General features: G+C 52.3%; 1 protein-coding gene across 1 annotated transcript; it reads left to right on the top strand.

Annotated features, from left to right (window-relative positions):
• The first annotated feature begins 10595 nt into the window (after positions 1-10595).
• LOC107537455 (small ubiquitin like modifier 3) lies at positions 10596-18237 on the top strand. The gene is made up of 4 exons (XM_087818458.1): positions 10596-10682; positions 13407-13535; positions 15146-15217; positions 16888-18237. The coding sequence occupies exons 1-4, from the start codon at positions 10662-10664 to the stop codon at positions 16978-16980; spliced, it is 315 nt and encodes a 104-aa protein (XP_087674584.1). The 5' UTR covers positions 10596-10661; the 3' UTR covers positions 16981-18237.
• Positions 18238-19422: the final 1185 nt, after the last annotated feature.

The raw sequence follows: 19422 nt of genomic DNA, 5'->3' as shown, positions 1-19422 counted from the left end.
CCGGAAAAGACCAGAATTCAAAATCCAAAGGACAGTTTCTGCTGAATCTGTATCACTTTTGCATCATCGTAAAGTTGAAAAATTATAAGTCAAAGAACCATCGTCAGTTGGGGACTGTACTCGGAGAGGGCGGTTAGACTGTCTAGATAAAGACAGACTTTCGGCCCCATCGTGAGGTATGTGAACACCCGGCGCTAATACCCACGGCTGACAAGGAATGACCATGCCGTGCCCCAGCCCCCAGCAAGCCAGCTGTTAGCTCTCCAGTGGGTGCAGCCCCCCTTCCCCCGGGGTTTCCCTTCTACTTAGCTGGAGTCTGATCCAAAGAAGCCCAGGAGGAAGCAGTTTTCCCTTTGAGCTTTGCGTCCTTGACTCCCTTGTTTAAAACATAACTATCAACAGGGGCCCACCCTCCATCTCTCTCTTTTGGGGGGAGTCTTAAATGCCTGGTTCATGAGGAACAGCTCATCCTTCTCTGAGCCATTTTTACCATCACATCAGTATTTGGGACTGTGGGGCCTCTCTGCTGAGTTCGTGTCTGGAGATGGTCATCAGTCCCCTTGGGGAGCGAGCCTGCCCCACAAGACCCAGCCGTGTTCTACTCCCACCCAGGTGGAAGTACACGCGCAGGTCAGCTCCGGCCTCTGCTCTGGAACATCTGGAGGTTACCATCCTGCATCTAGGATGCGGGACACCGGAGGTTGTGTCTCTACCCCCAGGTGTGGTCGCGGGATGGCCTTGGGCCTGGCAAGTCCTTAGAGAGTCTCCAGTTTATGTGGGGGGCTCACATCAGCCTTGGCCTCATTTAAGAAGCTGGACGGTGAGAACTCTGCTTGGAAGGTAGGGACAGTGAGTGCAGTGCTTTGGCACGGTGCCTGCTCTTAGGAAAAATCACTGCCTGGTTAAAAAGGCGCATCAGATGGGTGACAGTGGCGGTGTCCCCATCCACTGGTTCTGGGCTTCCTTCCAGAGCTGGTCTCTGTCGCAGGGCTCCCATCATGTACATGCAACCATGCACTCGGCCACTGCCTCGGGGCAGGCCTGCAGCGCCTGTTCTGTCCCCTGGGGGGGGGCACTGTAGTTCCTACCCCAAGTCTGTTGGTGCTGCTTTGGCATGACGTGAGTGAGCTGTGGGTCAGTTCCTGGAGGTAGAATTCTGGCTCAAAGTGTGCGTGGCGCTCATTTCAAGTGCTGGTAGAATCTGCCAAATCACCCCCCTCGCTTGAAGGGGTCTATAATGCTTTGCAAGGTGGATGGAGGTACATGGCCCCAAACCAGAACCTCATCTGGAAGCCAGCAGGTGGGGAGGGCAGCAGGGCACCCCGGCTGGGGAAGTGACACCTCCACTGGATTCCATTGGCAGGAGGGCACTGGCTGGGCAGCCACCTGCCTCTAGGGCCACATCCAGAGCATGTCCAGCTGGCGGGGAACTGCATCCACTTGAGATGATCCCATTCTACCAGCACCCACGCCTCCAGAAAGCCAGCTATGGGGCCCCAGGGCCGGTCCTTCCCTGCGCGGAGAGGCCGACCTCGCCAGTTCAGCGGAGACAGACTTGGTTTTATGGGTGTTCTCTCCAGAGCTAAAGAACATCACTAATCCCCAGTTGTGGAGCAGACACAGAATTGTTCTAAAGCCTGCAGACTTAAGAACAATTCCTAATTACGGATAAATCACCAAATACAGTCAACATAACAGTTTTGAGTATTTCCATAAATTCTAGTTCTCTAAGCTTAGGGGCAGGGGCACTGAGTCCACAGAATGGATTTTCTTTGATAGTGGGACTTGCCGTGGGGCTTTTGCCATTACTTGGAGTGAGGCTGGGGTGCTGGCCTGGCAAGACGCCCCACTTTTTTTTTTTAAATATATCTTTATTGATTTCAGAGAGAGGAAAGGAGAGGGAGAGAGAGAGAGAGAGACAGAAACATCAATGATGAGAGTCATTGATCGAGCCCGCAACCCGGGCATGTGCCCTGACCGGGAATCGAACCCTGATCGTCTGGATCCTAGGTCGACGCTCAACCGCTGAGCCACGCCCGGCCGGACGGCCCCACTTTTACTGACATTTCCAAGAGGACGCTGTTTACCAGCCAGCTCTTGACGGACCAGTGGTGGCCCTGGTCCTGTCCTCTGCTCCCTGCTGGCCAGCTGGATCGTGGTGAGCCCTGTCCCTCCCCGAGGCTCCCCTCCAGCCGCTGGCCTTTCTTGATGCTAATTCTGTCATCGCTCACACTCGCCTCTGGCACTGCCCCTCTCGGGACGTAACCTCATGTCCCGTGTTTTGAATGTGTGTGTCCCTCTTGTCCCCTTTACAGGGGATCGCCTTTGGCCCAGCTAAGTTGAGTTTGTCGGGGTGAAGTGTTGCACTTCCTTCGTGCCTCCCGCTTGTGATTCCCGACTTTGGATCCTAAGTAACAGTGTTGCCATTTTTGTTTTTTCAGTACTTTTACAACATCACAAGAGCCGCTTCCAGTTACTCAGTCCCAGGGACTCGTTTTCAGAGGGCAGCAGCTGGGACGGGGCTGCCCCTGTGTCAGCTCAGGCGTCAGGGCCCCAGCCCGGAGCAGCACCGGATCTCTGACTGGAACCTAATCTGAAGGGTCGTTAACTCCGCATAATGAGTAGTTAACTTGGTCCACATAAACAGTAGTTAACCCAATATAAAGAATTTTTAACTAGGCATAATGAATAGTCAACTTGTATAAAGAATATTTAACCACCCTCGCCGGTTTGGCTCAGTGGTTAGAGCACTGGCCCGAGGACTGAAGGGTCTCGGGTTCAGTTCTGGTCAAGGGTAACTACTTCGGTTGCAGGCTCGATCCCGGCCCTGGTCAGGGCACGTGCAGGAGGCAACCAGCCGATGTGTGTCTCTCACATCGATGTTCCCCTCTGTCTCTTTCTCTCTCCCCTCCCCCTCTGAAAAGCAATGGAAAAGATATCCTCAAGTGAAGATTTAAAAAAAAAGAAAAAGAATATTTAACCAGGCATAAAGAATAGTTAACGGGGCATAAAGAATAGTCAACCAGGCATAAATAATAGTTAACCTGCTTGCCACAGAGGGTTGCTAACTGGGAGGCTAAGGGGCAGTGGGCATGCAGAAACACCAGCTGGCACCTGGGAGGAGGTGGGGTGCCTCGCGCAGGACCTGAGTGGTGGGCCTGGCCCCAAGCAGGAGGCACCGCTCTCCTGAGCTTGCTTGGAGGACTGACCCCACTGGGATAAGTTCTTCGGAACGGAAACCACAGGGTGGGAGCATGCAGCTGGATGTCTTGCTCAGGAGACCTGGGCCCATTTGCCGAGAAGGTTGCCAGGGCACCCCCTCCCCACGTGGACACTGACCAAGGGAGGGTGGGAGGGCAGGGAGAGGTGGGGCCAGCCCATGAGAAGCCTGCCTGCTCAGCCACAGGGCTGGGACAGGCGACAATTCCGGGGGCTCAGACCCAAAATCAGGAGAGGCTGTTTCAGAGGACACGGGAGCTCGGTGCTGTGCTCTGGAAGCATATGGTGGTGGCTTCTAGATGGGAGCCAGCAGGCCCAGGACTGTGGGGGGCTGCGGGAAGCCCATGCTCTCACCCTCCCCTCCTCCCTGGCCCCGGCTCCAAGGCTCCCAGGCGACCCTGACGCCACACTCCTCCTCCACCGGACCCCTCCCTGCCCCCATGGTGTCTCAGAGGACTCTCACCATGACCGGCCCAAGCCAGACCCTGTCACCTGAGCTCTACAGTCTGCAGAGCACTGCAGTGTCCCCATGCTGGCCTGCCGTGGTCCGCACCACCATCCTGCTCCTCTGGAGCATGGCTGGCGCCCTGTTCGCCCCACAACCTCTTCCCCTCCCTGGCCTGAGGGACCCCTTTCAATTGCAGATATGATTGTGGGGACCCACTGAACCCCACTCCCACCCTGCAATGGTTCCAACTGCACTTAGGAAAAGGCTCGAGCTCACCCTGGCCGGTTGGGCTCAGTGGTCAGAGTGTCAGCCCTCGGGCTGAAGGGTCCCGAGCCGATTCCGGCCAAGGGCCCGCACCTGGGCTGCAGGCTCCATCCCCGGCCTTGGTCGGTCGGGGCACGTGCAGGAGGCAGCCAATCCGGGCATCTCTCTCACATGGATGTCTCCCTCTCTCTCCCTTCCACTCTCTCTGAAAAGCAATGGAAAAAATATCCTCAGTAATGGTTAAAAAAAGAAAGGAAAAGAAAAAGCCCTTGCCCTCCGCCTGCAGCACACCAGCTCCTGCGTGCCTGGAACTCACCCAGGTCCTCACCTGGAGCACCTTCCCAGGCATCCTGGCAGCTCCTGACCCCGCTCCCTCCATTTCAGGGGTGTGAACTTTCCCTAGCCACCTACCTGAAGAGCTCTCCTTCGCTACAGTCTGATCCCTAACTCAGATCTACTATTCTGTTCTTCTGGCCACCTAATGTAGCAGGGTTTAACCACAGAAGCAGAACCAGTAGGACACCTGCCTGCCCACCCCCACTCATTCCTCCATCTATATACCCATCCACCCATCCACCCATCCACCCATCCATCCATCCACCCATCCACCCATCCACCCATCCACCCATCCATCCATCCATCCATCCATCCATCCATCCATCCATCCATCCATCCATCCATGTATCCATCCATCCATCAATCCATCCATCTTCTATGGATCTATTACAGGGAACTGGCTTCCGCGATCATGGGGTTGTAAGTCCCATGCAATCCCCGTTAGGCACTCTCCCCATCTAACGCTGGGACTTAAAGTCCACAGGGTGGGCAGACAGGAAGGGAGGGTCACGAGCAGCAGGTCTTCTCAAGGAAAGGCTAAGCCCCAGGACAGCACCAGCACTTGCTATGAGCACAGTAATATTTGTGAAATGGATTAATAGAGGGGTGAATGGGTGGGTGCATGGATGGGTGGATGGTGGGTGGATGGATGGATGAGGGGATAAATGGTTGAATGGATGGATGGATGAATTGATGGATGGATGGGAGGTTGGGTAGATGGATGGGTGGGCAAACAGGTGGATGGATGGATGGATGGATGGATGGATGATGGATGGTGGATGGATGGATAGGTGGGCAAACGGGTGGATGGATGGATGGATGGATGGATGGATGGATGGATGGATGGATGATGGATGGATGGGTGGGTGGCAAACGGGTGGATGGATGGGTTGGATGGTGGATGGATGTTCAGAAGACATTGTTGATGTTGTTTTACAGAGTCGGTATTTATCTAGACTTACATATGTATGCTCTTTATTGTATTTCCATGCTTCATTCCCTCTTTGTTCCCTCTTGTATTTCTTTATCTTTTCTCCACCACCCCCCCTTTTTTTTAACAGCACAAGCTTTTAATTCAATGGCCAGAGAATGGAGAATTAGGAGTTAAACTCACAGATCAATTTCTCATTCTAGAGAAGTCTGGGGGAGATAATGGGGCAACATAATGACAGGGGGCATATGCATTAGTTTTCCAGGAATAGGCAGGTCTCTTCCCAGAATTGGGGCACCATCCCTTTTCTTCCCTGATGGTCTAAGTCAGATCTGTCATAGCACAAGCAAGTGTGCCAGTTAGCATTGCTGATGCATTATAATCAGGGTATAACGAGGTTCAGGGTCTCCTGGAGGTGAGATCAGTGCCAGCTTGGTTCAGGCTAGCTCGGGTCAGTTTTTTGTTATTCTAGTAAAAATCAACCAACACAGGTGAAACATGGTGGTAGAAGCCCAAGGCGGAGGGTTGGATGGTGTGGTTGGCTGACAGTCTGGCGAGAAGCAGGGTAGGAACAGGTATCATGTTGATTAGATTACAACATATAATTTAATTATAACTTGGCATTTATTTGGTTTGTTAATCATAATGTTCATATTTGCACACATCAGGAACTCAGCAATATTCTTAGTATATTCAGCCCTTTGTATTTGCAGGGTCTGCATCTGTGGGTTCAACCAACTTTTGAAGTGACACACAAGCATATTGGAGAGAAGAACCACTCATTGCTCAACACCAAAAACTTAAAAACAATCTTAACCATACTGTTGCTGGGTCAGTAAACCTCTTGTACTTCTATGCTTCCATCTGGGATCAAGCTACCTCTGCCAGAAGATGTTCCTTTAGTATTTCCCTTACTGCATGCTTTCTGGCAATGAATTCTTGATGATTTGCTTTATTTCACTTTTATACAAAATTTTAACTGTTATAGAATGCTTTGTAGGCAGTTATTTTCTTTCAGCATTTTGTAGATATTATTCCATTGTCACCTGGCTTCCATGTCTCTATTGCAAAGTCTGATGTACGTCTTTTTGTATCTCTAAATATCTGGCTGATACTCTGTCTTTGGTTTTCAGCAGCCTTACTATCATATACTCAGGTGTAGCTCTCCTTGTATTCATTCTGATTTGGGTTAGCAGTTTCTCTGTAATGTGTGATGTATTATCTTTGGTGAATTTTGAAAAATCCTCTTTTATTATCTCTTCAAATATTGCTTCTGGCCTATTCTTTTCTCTCCTTCTGGGAGTCCATTTTACAAATATGTTTCACCTTTTATAGGTCAAACAATATTGTACATGTTTCTTAGGCCTTTTACTACATCTTCCATACTTTTTTCTCTCTCCTTCTGTCTGAATATTTTCTTCTGACGTATCTTCTAATTCATAATCATCTCTTCCATTATGCCTAATCTGTTGTTAAACCCATCTACCAAATTCATAATTTCAGTGATTGTATTTTTGTATTCAGTGATTTGTAGTTTTGTTTTCAAATTTATATTTGATTCTCTTTTACAGATTCCACTTCTCTGCTGAAAATTTGCATCTCATAATCTATTTTTTTGAACATTTTATTTAAAGTGACTTTCAAATCTGTGATAATGGCTATTCTCCTGTGGGATATATATATATATATATATATATATATATATATATATATATATATATATATATGTATATCTTGGTTTTGGTTCATCTTCAGTTTTCTTTGAACACTTTTATTCAGTTCTGGATGCCATGTATGACAATATTTTAGTTAATTTGAGGCCCTGGATGCTAGTTTCCTCCAGAGATTTTTTTCTTCTTCTTAAGGCTGGTAATGGGAAGGAGAGCATATCAGCTTAGCCCAATTTTGGAGTGAGCTGTCAGGATGCTGGGGTTTCTGTCTTTGTGAGGACTGATCTATTTATACCTCAGCCTTACTTCTTTGTTGTAGGCCTCAATGCTTTAGCTCAAGTTCCAGGTTATTTATCAGAACCACCCCCCACCCCCACCAATTTTTCTTGCTGTTGGCCATGCCCATTCTGAGACTGAAAAGCTGTGTTCAGTGTCTTAACTTCCTGTCCGTTGCATATATTATGGACTGCCTTATATGGGTATCTCCCTCTCCCCCTCCCTCCCTCCTTTCTTTCTCTTACTCTCCCTCTCTCCATGCGCACACAGAGGAGAGGACACAGGGAGGTGGTGGCCATGTACAAGCCAAAGAGAGAGAAACCAACCCTCTCAGCTTTGGTACCTGAAACCAACCCTACTGGTACCTTGATCTCAGACTTCCAGCCTCCAGAATTGTGAGAAAAAGAGTGTCTTTATTTAAGCCACTCAGTCTGTGGTATTTTGTCCTGGCAGCTGGAGCTGAATAATACATCATACTAATCACCAAATGTCTCAAAGGGAAAAATCACTTCCCTTCTTTCTGGGATCTTTGTCCCTCAGAGAAATTTTTCTGTGTTTTGATAGCTATCTCATGTCTTCAAACAGATTTTCAAAATATTTCATACAGATTTTCTGGTTGTTCAAAAACCACAATAGTTTGTTGTGTTTTTTGTTGTTTCTTTTTAGATTAAAAAACAAAATCTATTTTTATTGATTTTAGAGAGAGGAAGGGAGAGGGAGAGATAGAAACATCAATGAGAGAGAGTCACTGATTGGCTGCCTCCTGCATGCCCCTGGCTGGGGATGGAGCCTGAAACCTGGGCATGTATCCTGACCCAGAATTGAAACTTGATCTCCTGGATCATAGGCTGATGCTCGACCACTGGGCCACCCTGGCTGGGCTTTTTTTTTTTTTTTTTTAAGATTTTTAATTGATTTATATAAAGAGAGGAAGGTAGAGGAAGAGAGAAACATTGATGTGATATCACAACAGTGATTGGCTGCCTCCTGCATGCCCCCCGCTAGGGATCGAGCCCAAAACCTGGGCATGTACTCTGACTGGGAATCGAACTGGCATGGCAGCCTTTCAGTGCACAGGACAACTCTCAACCAACTGAGCCATACCGGCCAGGGCCACAGTAGTTTTATAATTTGCTTTAAAAAACATAAACATCATATGAGCATCTTTTCCTGTTATCGACTACTCCTTTTTCTCATACATTTAATAGTGACATAACATTTCATTAGTGGATCATAGTTTAACTAATTTCTTATTGTAACACGTTTAGATACTGTTTCATCAGTTCTAAGTTATATATTTTTCACACTTTAGGTCTGAAACCAGGATGTGTCTACCATCCATAATCCACCATAGTTTAATGTGTATGTGGCACATATGATGTTACATTTTGTAATTGTTGCTATCTTGGAGTTGATGGATCTGAACACTGTTGCCCAAAGTCACACCACAGCCAACAATGTGGGGTGTGATTCCCACTGTCCATCTCTGACTTTGAAGGGGCTGGTGTCTAAAGGCTCTCTTCTCCTGGAAGCACAGCTTGAGCTGGCCATTCTACCTAGGGATCCTCTGGGAGGCGGGCCATAGTCTAGATTCCAGGATGAAAGGGACTGGATCCTTGGACGTGGCTGAGATAGGAGGTTGGCTCTGACTAGACCTTTCACAGAGAGACTTTATCTACCTGTGACGTGACAACCCCCTTTTGGGGAGCTCCCTCCCCCTCTTCTAAATGTACCTGTGGCCAAGAAATTGAATTTTTAGGAGTCAAAGCTGGTTTGTGAAAACAGAGTCCATGAAAACTTGGCTCTCTGCCTTTGAGATGTTACCAGGAAATGAGCGGAACCCACTTGGCTGGGTCTCAGGATGGAAATGGTTCCATCACTTAGGTTCAAATCCAGACCCTGCTATTTCCTAGCTGTCTGATCCTGTGCAGTCCACCCTCCCCCAAACCTTAGTTTCCTAATTGGCAAAATAGGGATCATGAGGGTCCCTACTTCAATTTTGTGAGGCTTTAGTGGATGATGCGAGCTTGCTACCATGCTTGGCACGCTCTGAGTGATAGATAAATGTTGGCCACCACTAGTCTATTTCATCTGAGGGCATTAATTAGGGTTACAGACAGGGAGGACAGGAAGAGCCAGGGCTTTCTAAGAATGTGCGTGTCAAAGTACCGAAAGGATGTACTTCTCACTGTGGCCCCCCTTCTCCAACACATTTCCAGTGTCCACCTGACCACCCACATGGCCCATCTTGGCAGGGGTCTCACCCTGGGTTTGCCCTGACAGGTAGTAGGGCACACTGTCAATCTTACTGACCAGCTGCCTGCTTTCACATCCCAGTCGCACTGCTTACAAACTCTGGGACCTCAAGTATGGAATGTAACCTCTTAGCACCTCAACTTCCTCACCTGTGAAATGTGTTGCTGTGAGGATCAGGTGCAGAGTACTAGCATCTGGCGCAGGATGTGCACTCCAGAAATGTTAGCAAAATAGTCACAAGAGGGTCTCCTGCACCCATTGCACCATTCTCCCAGCTGCTCAGCTTTCACTTGCCAGGTTCAGAAGCCTCAAATGGGGACTAGACAAAAGGAAGAGAGGAAGCCTCAGAGGGAAGCCTGGCTAAGGTCAGGGAGAAGCGGACAGAGAAAGACATTCTGCCCCCCTAATCCTTGTTTGTGCCTCCGTCCACCTGCAGCTCCGGGTGAAGGCCAGAGTTTGTATGGGCTTCAAAATGCGTGCGGTGTGTCCTTGGTGGAAGGAGCTGATGGAAGGAGGGTCAGCCTCGCCCGCCGTCTTGGTTCACCCCGCAGTTCTTCATGACCTGACACTTCGCACCTGGGTGAAGGCGCCTTTTCCAGTGGGCACCCGGGCTCTCACCCAGGTCCTCAGTGGCCACTGGAGGGGCTTCACCAAACTGGCCTCATTTTCCTTGGGGAAACGCACTCTCCACGTGGGAAATGAGTGGGGGCGCCTGGGCTTGGCTGGCTGAGCTCACGGAGGTGACGCGCCGGGTGTGTGGGCCAGGGCACCCAGGCAGACAGGCCCCAAGGTAGTGCGCCAGTCCTGGCCCCTGAGCCCGCACCTGGCCCGCGTCGCCGCTCAGCGCTTGGTGCGCCCCTCCCCTTCCCGCGCCCCTCCCCAGCTCGACGTCCCGAGCGACCCGCCCTGGATGCCTCGAGCCCCGGAGGTCCCAGGTGCCCTACCCCTACCCTTCGGGGTCCTGAGCGCCCCCCGGTGTCGGGGCGCTGGGATGGCGCGGGCCCCGCCCCGTGACGCATTCCCAATCGCCGGGAACCTCGGCCCGACCGGCGCGCGCTCGAGGCCCCGGGTGCGCGCGTCGTGCACGCGCGCCCGCCACGTGACCTCGCACCGGCCAACCGGCGCGGCGGGATTTGGGGGGCAAAGCGCGGCCCCGCGAGCAGTTGCGGCGGGAGAGCGGCGGGCCGAGAGCGTGACTCGCCCGCTGCCGCGCTGCCTGATTCCCCGCCGGCGCCCCGCCGCCCCGCCACCGCTCGCAGCCATGTCCGAGGAGAAGCCCAAGGTAAGGGCCGGTGGGCGCGGGCCGAGCCCCGCGCTCGACTCCCGCCCGCGCCGTCCCCGCCCGCCCCCGCCGCGCACCGGGCGCCCTCCGCGGCTCAGCGCGGCCTCCGGGGCCAGGGGACGGCGGCGTCGGCGGGGCCTCCCCGCGCCCGGCCGCCCGCCCCTCCCCCCGCGGCCGCGCCGCTGGGCTCCCCTCCCCCCTCCGCCCGCCCAGGCCCCGCCCCGCCCCCGCCCGGCTCCGCCCCACGGGCCAGGCCTCGCCCCGCCCCGCGCTGAGTCCCCGCCCTGCGCTGAGTCTCCGCCCCCCGCTCAGCCCGCCCCCGCCCCCCGCACCCCCCGAGGCTCCGCCCCAGTTGCTCGCGCCGCTCGCCGCCGTTACGCCCTTGGGGTCCCCTGGCGCTGCGGGGCTGCGGGGCCCTGGTCCCGGCCTCCGATCGTCTGGCTTACGCAGAGCTCCGAGGTGGAGCGGGGCGACCCCGTGTCGGGACCCTCCTCGCCCTGGTCCCCAGCCACAACCGCCCCTTACCCTCCGGGACGCGCCGTCTTCGGGACCCCAGCGCCGCAGCCAGACTCCTCCTACCCCGGAGTCTCCCGTCGGGGTCCCCTCCCCCGCTGGGGAACCCCGCCCCCTTCCCGCTCTGACTCCAGTTGCAGGGATCTCGGACGCCGCCACCCCCTTTCACGCAGAAACGCACTCTTCCGCCCCCTCCCCCTCCACATCTCTCGGGGACCCCCATCTCCCTAGGACCTTCTCGGTCGCGGAGGCCCTCCCCCACCATGTCCCTCTCTCCGGGCACCCGCGTCTGCGATCGTCGGGGGTGTGTAGCCTGTTCTGTCAGTGCGCACTGCCGACCTTTACCCCACAGCCGGTCTGCGCCTGTCTTTCCGCCGCAGGCTTTGCGGTGTGCGCCCCCCTCCCCATCGCTGTCCTCCGAGTGTGCGCCCCTCTCCCCATCGCTGTCCTCCGAGTGTGCGCCCCCCTCCCCATCGCTGTCCTCCGAGTGTGCGCCCCCCTCCCCATCGCTGTCCTCCGAGTGTGCGCCCCCCCTCCCCATCGCTGTCCCCCAGTGTGCGCCCCCCACTCTCCGTCGCTGTCCCCCAGTGTGCGCCCCCCACTCCCCATCGCTGTCCTCCAGTGTGCGCCCCCCTCCCCACCGCTGTCCCCCAGTGTGCGCCCCCCTCCCCATCGCTGTCCTCCGAGTGTGCGCCCCCCCATCACAGTCTTCCGAGTGTGGGTCACTCTCCTCTTTGCTGTCCCCCAGTGTGCGCCCATGCGCTCCATCACTGTCTCCTCCGGTCCCTAATGCGCTCTCTGGTGTGCACTTTTCTAGGGCAGCGATTTTCTTAATTTTTTTTTTTTTTTTTGGTTAACCCTCACTGGAGGATATTTTTTTCGTTGATTTTTAGAGAGAGTGGAAGGGAGGGAGGGGAAGAGAGAGGAGGAGAAACATCGATGTGAGGGAGACACGTCCTGGCTTCCTCCCACACAGGTCCAGATCAGGGAACCCCAAACCGAGGTACCTGCCCTTGACCAGGAATAGAGCCCCTCGACCCTTTGGTGTGCTCTAACCACTGAGCAATACCGGCCAGGGCTTCTTTTTTAAACAGTTTTATTGATTTTAGGAAGAGAGAGAGAGAAACATCGGTTTGTTGTTCCACTTACTTATGCGTTCATTGCTTGCTTCTTTTTTAAAAAACATATCTTGATGTCAGAGAGAGGAAAGGAGAGGGAGAAGAGAGAAACATCAATGATGAGAGCGTCATTGATCGGGCCCACAACCTGGGCATGTGCCCTGACTGGGAATTAAACCCTGATCGCCTGGATCCTAGGTCAACGCTCAACCGCTGAGCCACGCCCGGCCTGGCCATTGCTTGCTTCTTGTGTGTGCCCTAACTGGATCCTAGGCTGTCGCTCGACCGCTGAGCCACGCCCGGTGGGCTCTTCAGTGGGTTTAAACTTAACTCTCCCACATGGTCAACTTCCATGGTCCTTCAGTTGAATAAACCTGTTTGAACTGTGTCCAAAGTGACTAAATGGTTTGCAGTGCTCTTGGCGCCTGCTGAAGAGCCCTCTCTGCTCTGGTCCTGGCGAGGAGGGGAGTAGGCACGCTTCCCCACCATCATGCTGGCGAAGGGAAAACCCTGTGCGTCAGCTGGGACAGCAGCTTCTGTTCCCTGCATAGCTGAGTCAGGGCACTGACTGCAGTGAATCGTAATTGTTTTGTTTTGTTTCTTTCCTTTTACTTATTGTTTCTTAGGAATTCACCAGGGGTAGGTATAGGCCATTGTTCTTGGTGTCCCTCCTTTGGAGAAGAGAGGTTCCTGGGGCTTTTCCTGGCTGCACTAGCTTCCCTCTGGCTTCCCAGGGTAATCTATGGCAAGCATGGACTTTCTCTGAGTTTTTTCTAGACTTATTGAACAGATATTTTTCCTTTGAATTACCAATCTGTGAACTCTGTAGATTTGCACTGCATTTCCTTACACACGGATGCTTAACAAGTAGAAATTAAAAATAAATTCTGTGTAAAAATAAAACCATCACATGAGTGACTGGATTGTTGGAGAATTTTAAGAATTGGGTTGCTTTTAATGACTTTAATAACCTCCAGCAATTACCTAAAGATTTGCCCTTTAAAAAACTCCAGCAATTAGCTAAAGACTTGCCCTTTAAAATAGTGGTTATTTTGGGACACGGTGTTGAGGCCCAGTGTCCTGTCTTTTGCAGGAGGGAGTGAAGACGGAGAATGACCACATCAACCTGAAAGTGGCCGGGCAGGATGGCTCCGTGGTCCAGTTCAAGATCAAGAGACACACACCCCTGAGCAAGCTGATGAAGGCCTACTGCGAGCGGCAGGTGCGCCTGTGGGCTGGGCGCGACTCTGCCATCAGCCCATGTCCAGGCTGTTCAGGGCTACACTACCCTGGAAGTATGCGTGTGTGTCTGCAGGTGTGCATTGGTGTGTGCAGGTGTGTCTGCAGGTGTGCATTCGTGTGCTTTCATGTGCATTGGTGTGTGCAGGTGTGTCTGCAGGTGTGCATTCGTGTGCTTTCATGTGCATTGGTGTGTGCACATGTGTCTGCATTTACATTGTGTGCACGCACACTTTCCTTGGTGGCCTCTCCTCAGCCCTCTGCGCCTCCAGGTTGTGCCCATCAGCTCTTGCTTCAGCAGGCAGGTGAAATGGTGCCTCTTCCTCTGGGGGCGGAGTGCGGTCACACCTCTGCTGCTGGGATCAGTGCCTATTCGGGTGCCTTCCCCAGAGGTTGCAGAACAGTGAGCTTGAGTGCAGTCCCATTGCTCCTTCACACGGTGGCTGGAACACGCTGTGGAGACACAGCCCTCATCACAGTTGGTTTCCACAAAGTGCTTCATTCTTTCCCTTTATTGACCCAGTTTTCAAAGTAATGAGCTGACTCACTTGCGTGCTCCCAAAGTGACCGGTTAAATTGAGCGTTTTCAGTTGTGATTATTGTTAGTGTTTCGAACTTACAGCTCAGGCGCGTTTATCTGTGCCTCGTCCTGCATCTGGTCTGCTCCCATCAAGCTCAATTGGACTTGCCTTTGGTCCTGGGCCTGTCCCACCCACTCGTCCTCACTCATGGCTTTGCCTGTGCACTGCTTCGGTTGACAGGTGCCATGGCCTCCTCCCTGAGGAGATCTGTCCCTTTGAGCAGGACGAGGCTTTCTGGATGCTTTGGAAATACAAGAGCTTAGTCCATTTCCGTTCCTGGCTTTGGTCATTCTTGCCTTGGAATTTTTGTTGTAAAAAACACCATAGAAAAGCTACACCTCCTTTTTGCCTTCCCGCTTCTCAAACCCTGCTCCTCAGAGGCATCGTCATCAACTCCTTCCACTTTTCTCTCATTTTTTTTGTAAATACGCTTCCTGTTATTTTCGCCTATGAAAGGCGGGGCTTCAGCTCTGACACTGCCACCGCACGCCCCCCTCGTCCTCTACTATGTCTTTTCAGTAGTGTTTCAGGAGGAGCAGAGATGCATGTTTTTAAAAAGGCAGCGTCTGCACCCTGACCATGTTCACCATTCCCTCAGGATGCTCCTCACTGGACGAAAATGCCTTCCCTGCTGCCCTTCTCAAGGCCACAGCCGTCGGGATTGCCTCCCAGTTCTATGCACTCTTCTTGTCACATGCCTCCTGTCCCCTGACCTGTTTCTCTGAGAATTTTTTAAAGGGGGAAGGTGTAGAAAACCTGCTTGGCTTCTGGAGGGAAGTGAGAAGGCTGAGTGATGGTAGGTGCCAGGGGCTACAAGCCACTAGAACAGTGGTTTCTGAAGGTATTGGTGTCAGTGTCACATGAAATGGATTGTAGGCCCACCAGTAGGTCATAACCCACTGGATTATCAATCTGCATGTTCAGAATTCTGGTATTCTGGTGTAAATATTTGATGATTTTGAATTAATGCGTTGCCTGGAAATACTTATTTATATTTGCTTTTTCTTTTCAGGGCTTGTCGATGAGACAGATTAGGTTCAGGTTTGATGGGCAGCCAATTAATGAAGCAGACACCCCGGCCCAGGTATGAGTGCAGCTTCGACCTGCATTTGACCGACTGCTGTTGGAAATGTTCTTGTTGGGGATCTACCGATTGATGCCCATAGGGGATGTCTTACTTTCTCTTAATGTTCTCATTTATTAGATATTTAACTTTTTAATTGCACAGTTCAGTGTTTCAGATGAGGGTGATGCCCTTTGTCGGACATCCTGTTCCAGGCTGGGAGGCACAGCAGGCAGGCTGTGGGCTCAGCACAGGGGTCCAGGCGAGGGGGGCAGAGCACTCACTGGTGGTCTGGACATTGCATTTGCAGTGTCAGTCAATTTGTAGCTAACTTCCTGGCTTGCTTCTCGTGCCCTTAAGCATTTGCACAGAAGGGGTGTGGATGGAAAGGAGTGTGCACCCCTTCATCAGTCAGGAGTTAGTTTTTGCTAAGCGCGTGCCCCTTGCAACAATCTCAGCATCAGCCCAGCCTGTTGCGATGCATGGCCCCCCAGTGACAAAGCTTTGGACGGGGGTGGAGGCTGAGTTCAGTCTGTGGTTCTTGTCATTCATCAGCTGGATGGCCTTGTGACCCAAAGTCACTGACTGGTCCTTCAAAGGCAGGATCAGTGGGTTGGCTCATGTCAAAGGGCTGCATGTTTCTGCCCAGTTGAGGAACTCTTCTGCTGCTAGATGGTGGTTGGCTCTGTGAGGATTTCTGGGGGGCTTTCCCTGGGATGGGGGTGGGGGGCAGGAAAGCTCTCCTCAGGCCTGTCGCTTTGTCCAGGTAGAGTCACTCCCGCCCAGGTAGTGTCTGCAGCAGGATGGGGCTGCTAACCTGGACGTACTTCTCTGAGGATGTTTCTGGGAAGCATTACTGCCCCCAGCCCTGTTTAGTCTGTGTGATTTGGCAGAGCTTCATTTTGTTTGAGAACGGACAAAGATCAGGGCAGATGTCCATGCCCTCGGTGTCAGAAAGGAGCAGGTGGGGAGCGTTTGCCCATCTCTTGCCTGGTCTTGAAGGGGTGGGGTGCAGCCAGCCGCAGGTCCCTTACCGATGGGCTCCTTCCTCACTTGCTTTGCTTTGGGAGCCACAGGCACCATCCACTGCACTTGTTATGAAGTGCGTGGCCCCTGCTAGTCCCCAGGACTTGGTGCCACTCACTGAATGTTCCTAATTGGAATCTGATTTTGTGTGATTTTCAGTAACAATTTTAGATACTTGTTCATTTAAAAAATTTTTAAATTTTAATCCTCACTCAAGGGCATGCTTAGAGAAAGAGGGAGAGAAACATCGATGTGGGAGAGAAATGAGAGAAGCCTCACTTGGTTGCCTTACACGCGGACTGGGGGCTGACCCGCAGCCTGGGCGTGAGCCCTCCCGCGAGTTTGCGGCAGCCTTTTGGTGCCCAGCATGGGCTCGGCCACCTGAGCCTCTCTGGAGGGCAGCTTTTAAGGGGACCGAGTGTCTCACGTCAGTTAAAGGCAGTTGTGGATGTTCTGTGAGTTCTGCTCGGGGAGGTGGCGATGGTCACTCGCTGGACCCCGAGGGCGGCCTCTTCTCCTCGAGTGGCCCAGGTCCCGGGAGGGGGCGCCTCAGGGCACGGGAGGCGGGGTTGACCCGTCCGTCTGGGATAGTGATGCCAGATAGTGAGCACACTAACGGCTGTGTCGTGTGTCGTCCCTCCCCACCCCCCACGCGGCCCGGTCAGCTGGAGATGGAGGACGAGGACACCATCGACGTGTTCCAGCAGCAGACTGGGGGCTCGCGGGCCGCCCGCCGCCACTCGGGGTGCGGCCTGTAGCGCCGAGGGACGTCCTCGCATCTGCTGTGGAATAGTGACCATGTGACCACGCCAATCACAAGGAGCCTGCGGGAACTGAGGACACCCACCCGATCCCCTTCCTCTCCGGCACACTGCGGGTGCCACTCAGAACTGTCTGCAGGGCGCACCCGGCCAGCCGCCGTCGCGCTCCTTAGGAAAGCAGTTGCGAGGTGTCGGGGTTTGTCTTTGCTTTCATTTTTGTCTCTCCCCCTCCTGTGACACTTCCCGAAGTCTGTGGCGTGAGCCTCCCTCCCTTTTAGCCTAGGCGGGGATCTTACCCCAGGAATGGGATAAGGCCCCTGCTCATTCCATTGTGAGCGCTCCTGTCCCCACAGTGGGGGCTTCTGGGGCAAGCCTCGGGGCACTGTGGGGATGGGAGACAAACTGCCACTTAATGTTTCTTGTACGTTTTAAATGCTAAATATTGCAAGTTTAGGTTTTGTGAGAATATGGGAAAGGTGAAGGGAGAAGACTGGAATGCTTTTTAAAAGGTGAAAATAACTGAGTCCCTCCGTAGTGTGGCCCTGGGCACCCTGTTCCTTTGGTGACCGCTTGGGCAGGGGCGGGCCCAGGGCCCTCGATGGTGTGCGGGCAACCTGGGGTGCAGCAGAAATCGGCTTTTCCCCTTCCTTTTTTTAAAAAAAATTTTCAGTTACAGTTTACATTCAATATTATTTTGTATTAGTTTCAGGTGTCCCCTTTTACTACAGAGGAAGGTCATTCCCACGTTTGTCACTTGGTGGTAGTTCTGTGGCCTCAGATTTCTTCCAGTACTTGCTTTTGATGAATAATTACAGTCTCTATATAAGAAAGTACGATTAAGTAGTGCTGATTTTGCAGTGATGCTTTTGTGTAAAAGAGCTACTTCCAAGTGTAGTTACAAATGGGCCCCGTGCAGACGACTCATGTTATTCTCATGGACTGTGCTCTGCCGCTTTCCTGACATTAGCTGATTTCATTTCTGTGAAACATTTTAGAACCTGTACTGGTTACTTTCAGTTTGCCTACTGCCCTGTATGGAACCCCTGCTGCCCCACGGCCCTGCTCTGCCTCGCTCTGGCACCTGGACAGTGTGACCTCGACCATCATCTATCTCTTGCTTGCCTGGAATCTTGCCTTTCCTTTGTGTTTTGCTATTGGGGTGTGGATGTGGTGTCTGCTGGCTCTACTGTTTGTTCACAATTTGTACATTCTTTGTTGTCCTTTACTACTGTAAACAGTAAATATAGTTTGGTATTCTGTCTCTTGTACTAAATACTGCGTTTGGAGGTTGCGGCTGACTGTCACAATTGAGCATTTGTAATGACCATTCAGCGAGGCCACTCAGATTTTGATTTTAAGGCTAGTTGCTGAAAAGTAAGTATTCACCTGCTGCCTCCCCCATTCCCTGCATCCCTGGCAGAATGTACTAGGCTGGCACGTCCCCCCCCCCCCCCCCGAGGACTACACCCTCTCACATCTCCCAGGGCTCTCCCTTGGGGTAAGCTGAACTAGCGTTGTGACCACACTTCCTCTCCTGGGTGTCACATGTAAAGGAGGGTTGGTTTTGGGGGCAGTGGATATGGACATCAGTCTGGCCTCTTAAGTTGTTCGGTCCCTCACAGACTAATTTTCCTGTGTGCAATCGACAACTTTGTCTGCTCTGTACTTGAGTGATCTGCTAGTTTGACAGAACTTCCCAGTGGACTGCTATGACAAAAGCAGGGTTGAAAATGACCATCTGGTGAGGAGCACAAGCTGAAAGGTCAAAGGCGGCTGGGATATAAGTCGTCCACACTCCCACCTGGTCTTTTACACAAGCCAAAGCAGGTGGGCTCAGGCGCATTACATTGACTGAGTCATTTGCTGCGTGCCCTGGAGAGTGGAGGTGTGGGGGGTTCCATCTGCAGGGGAGCCCCTGCACTCCTCCCTTAAGCGAGGAGAGTGAGGCCAGGAGTTTGGGACATCAGAGCAGAGCTTCTTGAATTCCCACCCACAGCATGATGGTAAGAAGAGAGAACAGGGCATGTCCTTGAGATCTTTTCTCTTAAAATTTTATGCCAATCACGCATTTGGAATAATACCTCTTGGTATTAATATTTTAAAAATATTTACAGCCCCTGGCTGGGTAGTTCAGTTGGTTAGAGTGTCCTGATATGCCAAGGTTGTGGTTCGATCCCCAGTCAGGGCACATACAAGAATCAGCCAGTGATGCATAGATAAGTGGAACAACAAATCGAGGTTTCTTTTCCTCCCTCTAACTAAAATCAATAAAATTTAAAAATATACTTACATACATCTGACTCCTGGGGTCTTAGAGTTAAATTGACGCTTCAGGAGGAGCTATGCCCTGTTAATCCTGTTAGTGGTGCCAGGGTCCCAGCTGGCACTGCCTCATGTCCGCGCTGGAAGCCCCGCCTCCCGGGAATCCCTGGCGGGTGT

Source organism: Miniopterus natalensis, chromosome 6 (assembly GCF_054644295.1).
Source record: "Miniopterus natalensis isolate mMinNat1 chromosome 6, mMinNat1.hap1, whole genome shotgun sequence".
NCBI lineage: Eukaryota > Metazoa > Chordata > Mammalia > Chiroptera > Miniopteridae > Miniopterus > Miniopterus natalensis.
The sequence above is the reverse complement of the archived record's forward strand: the minus strand, read 5'-3'. Positions and strand labels throughout refer to the sequence as shown.

Excerpts from the sequence above, each read along its gene's own strand:
- LOC107537455 (XM_087818458.1), top strand. The coding sequence starts at position 10,662 with ATGTCCGAGGAGAAGCCCAAG. Across the intron at positions 10,683-13,406 it reads TGTCCGAGGAGAAGCCCAAG|GAGGGAGTGAAGACGGAGAA; the intron begins GTAAGGGCCGGT and ends TGTCTTTTGCAG. Across the intron at positions 13,536-15,145 it reads AGGCCTACTGCGAGCGGCAG|GGCTTGTCGATGAGACAGAT; the intron begins GTGCGCCTGTGG and ends TTTTCTTTTCAG.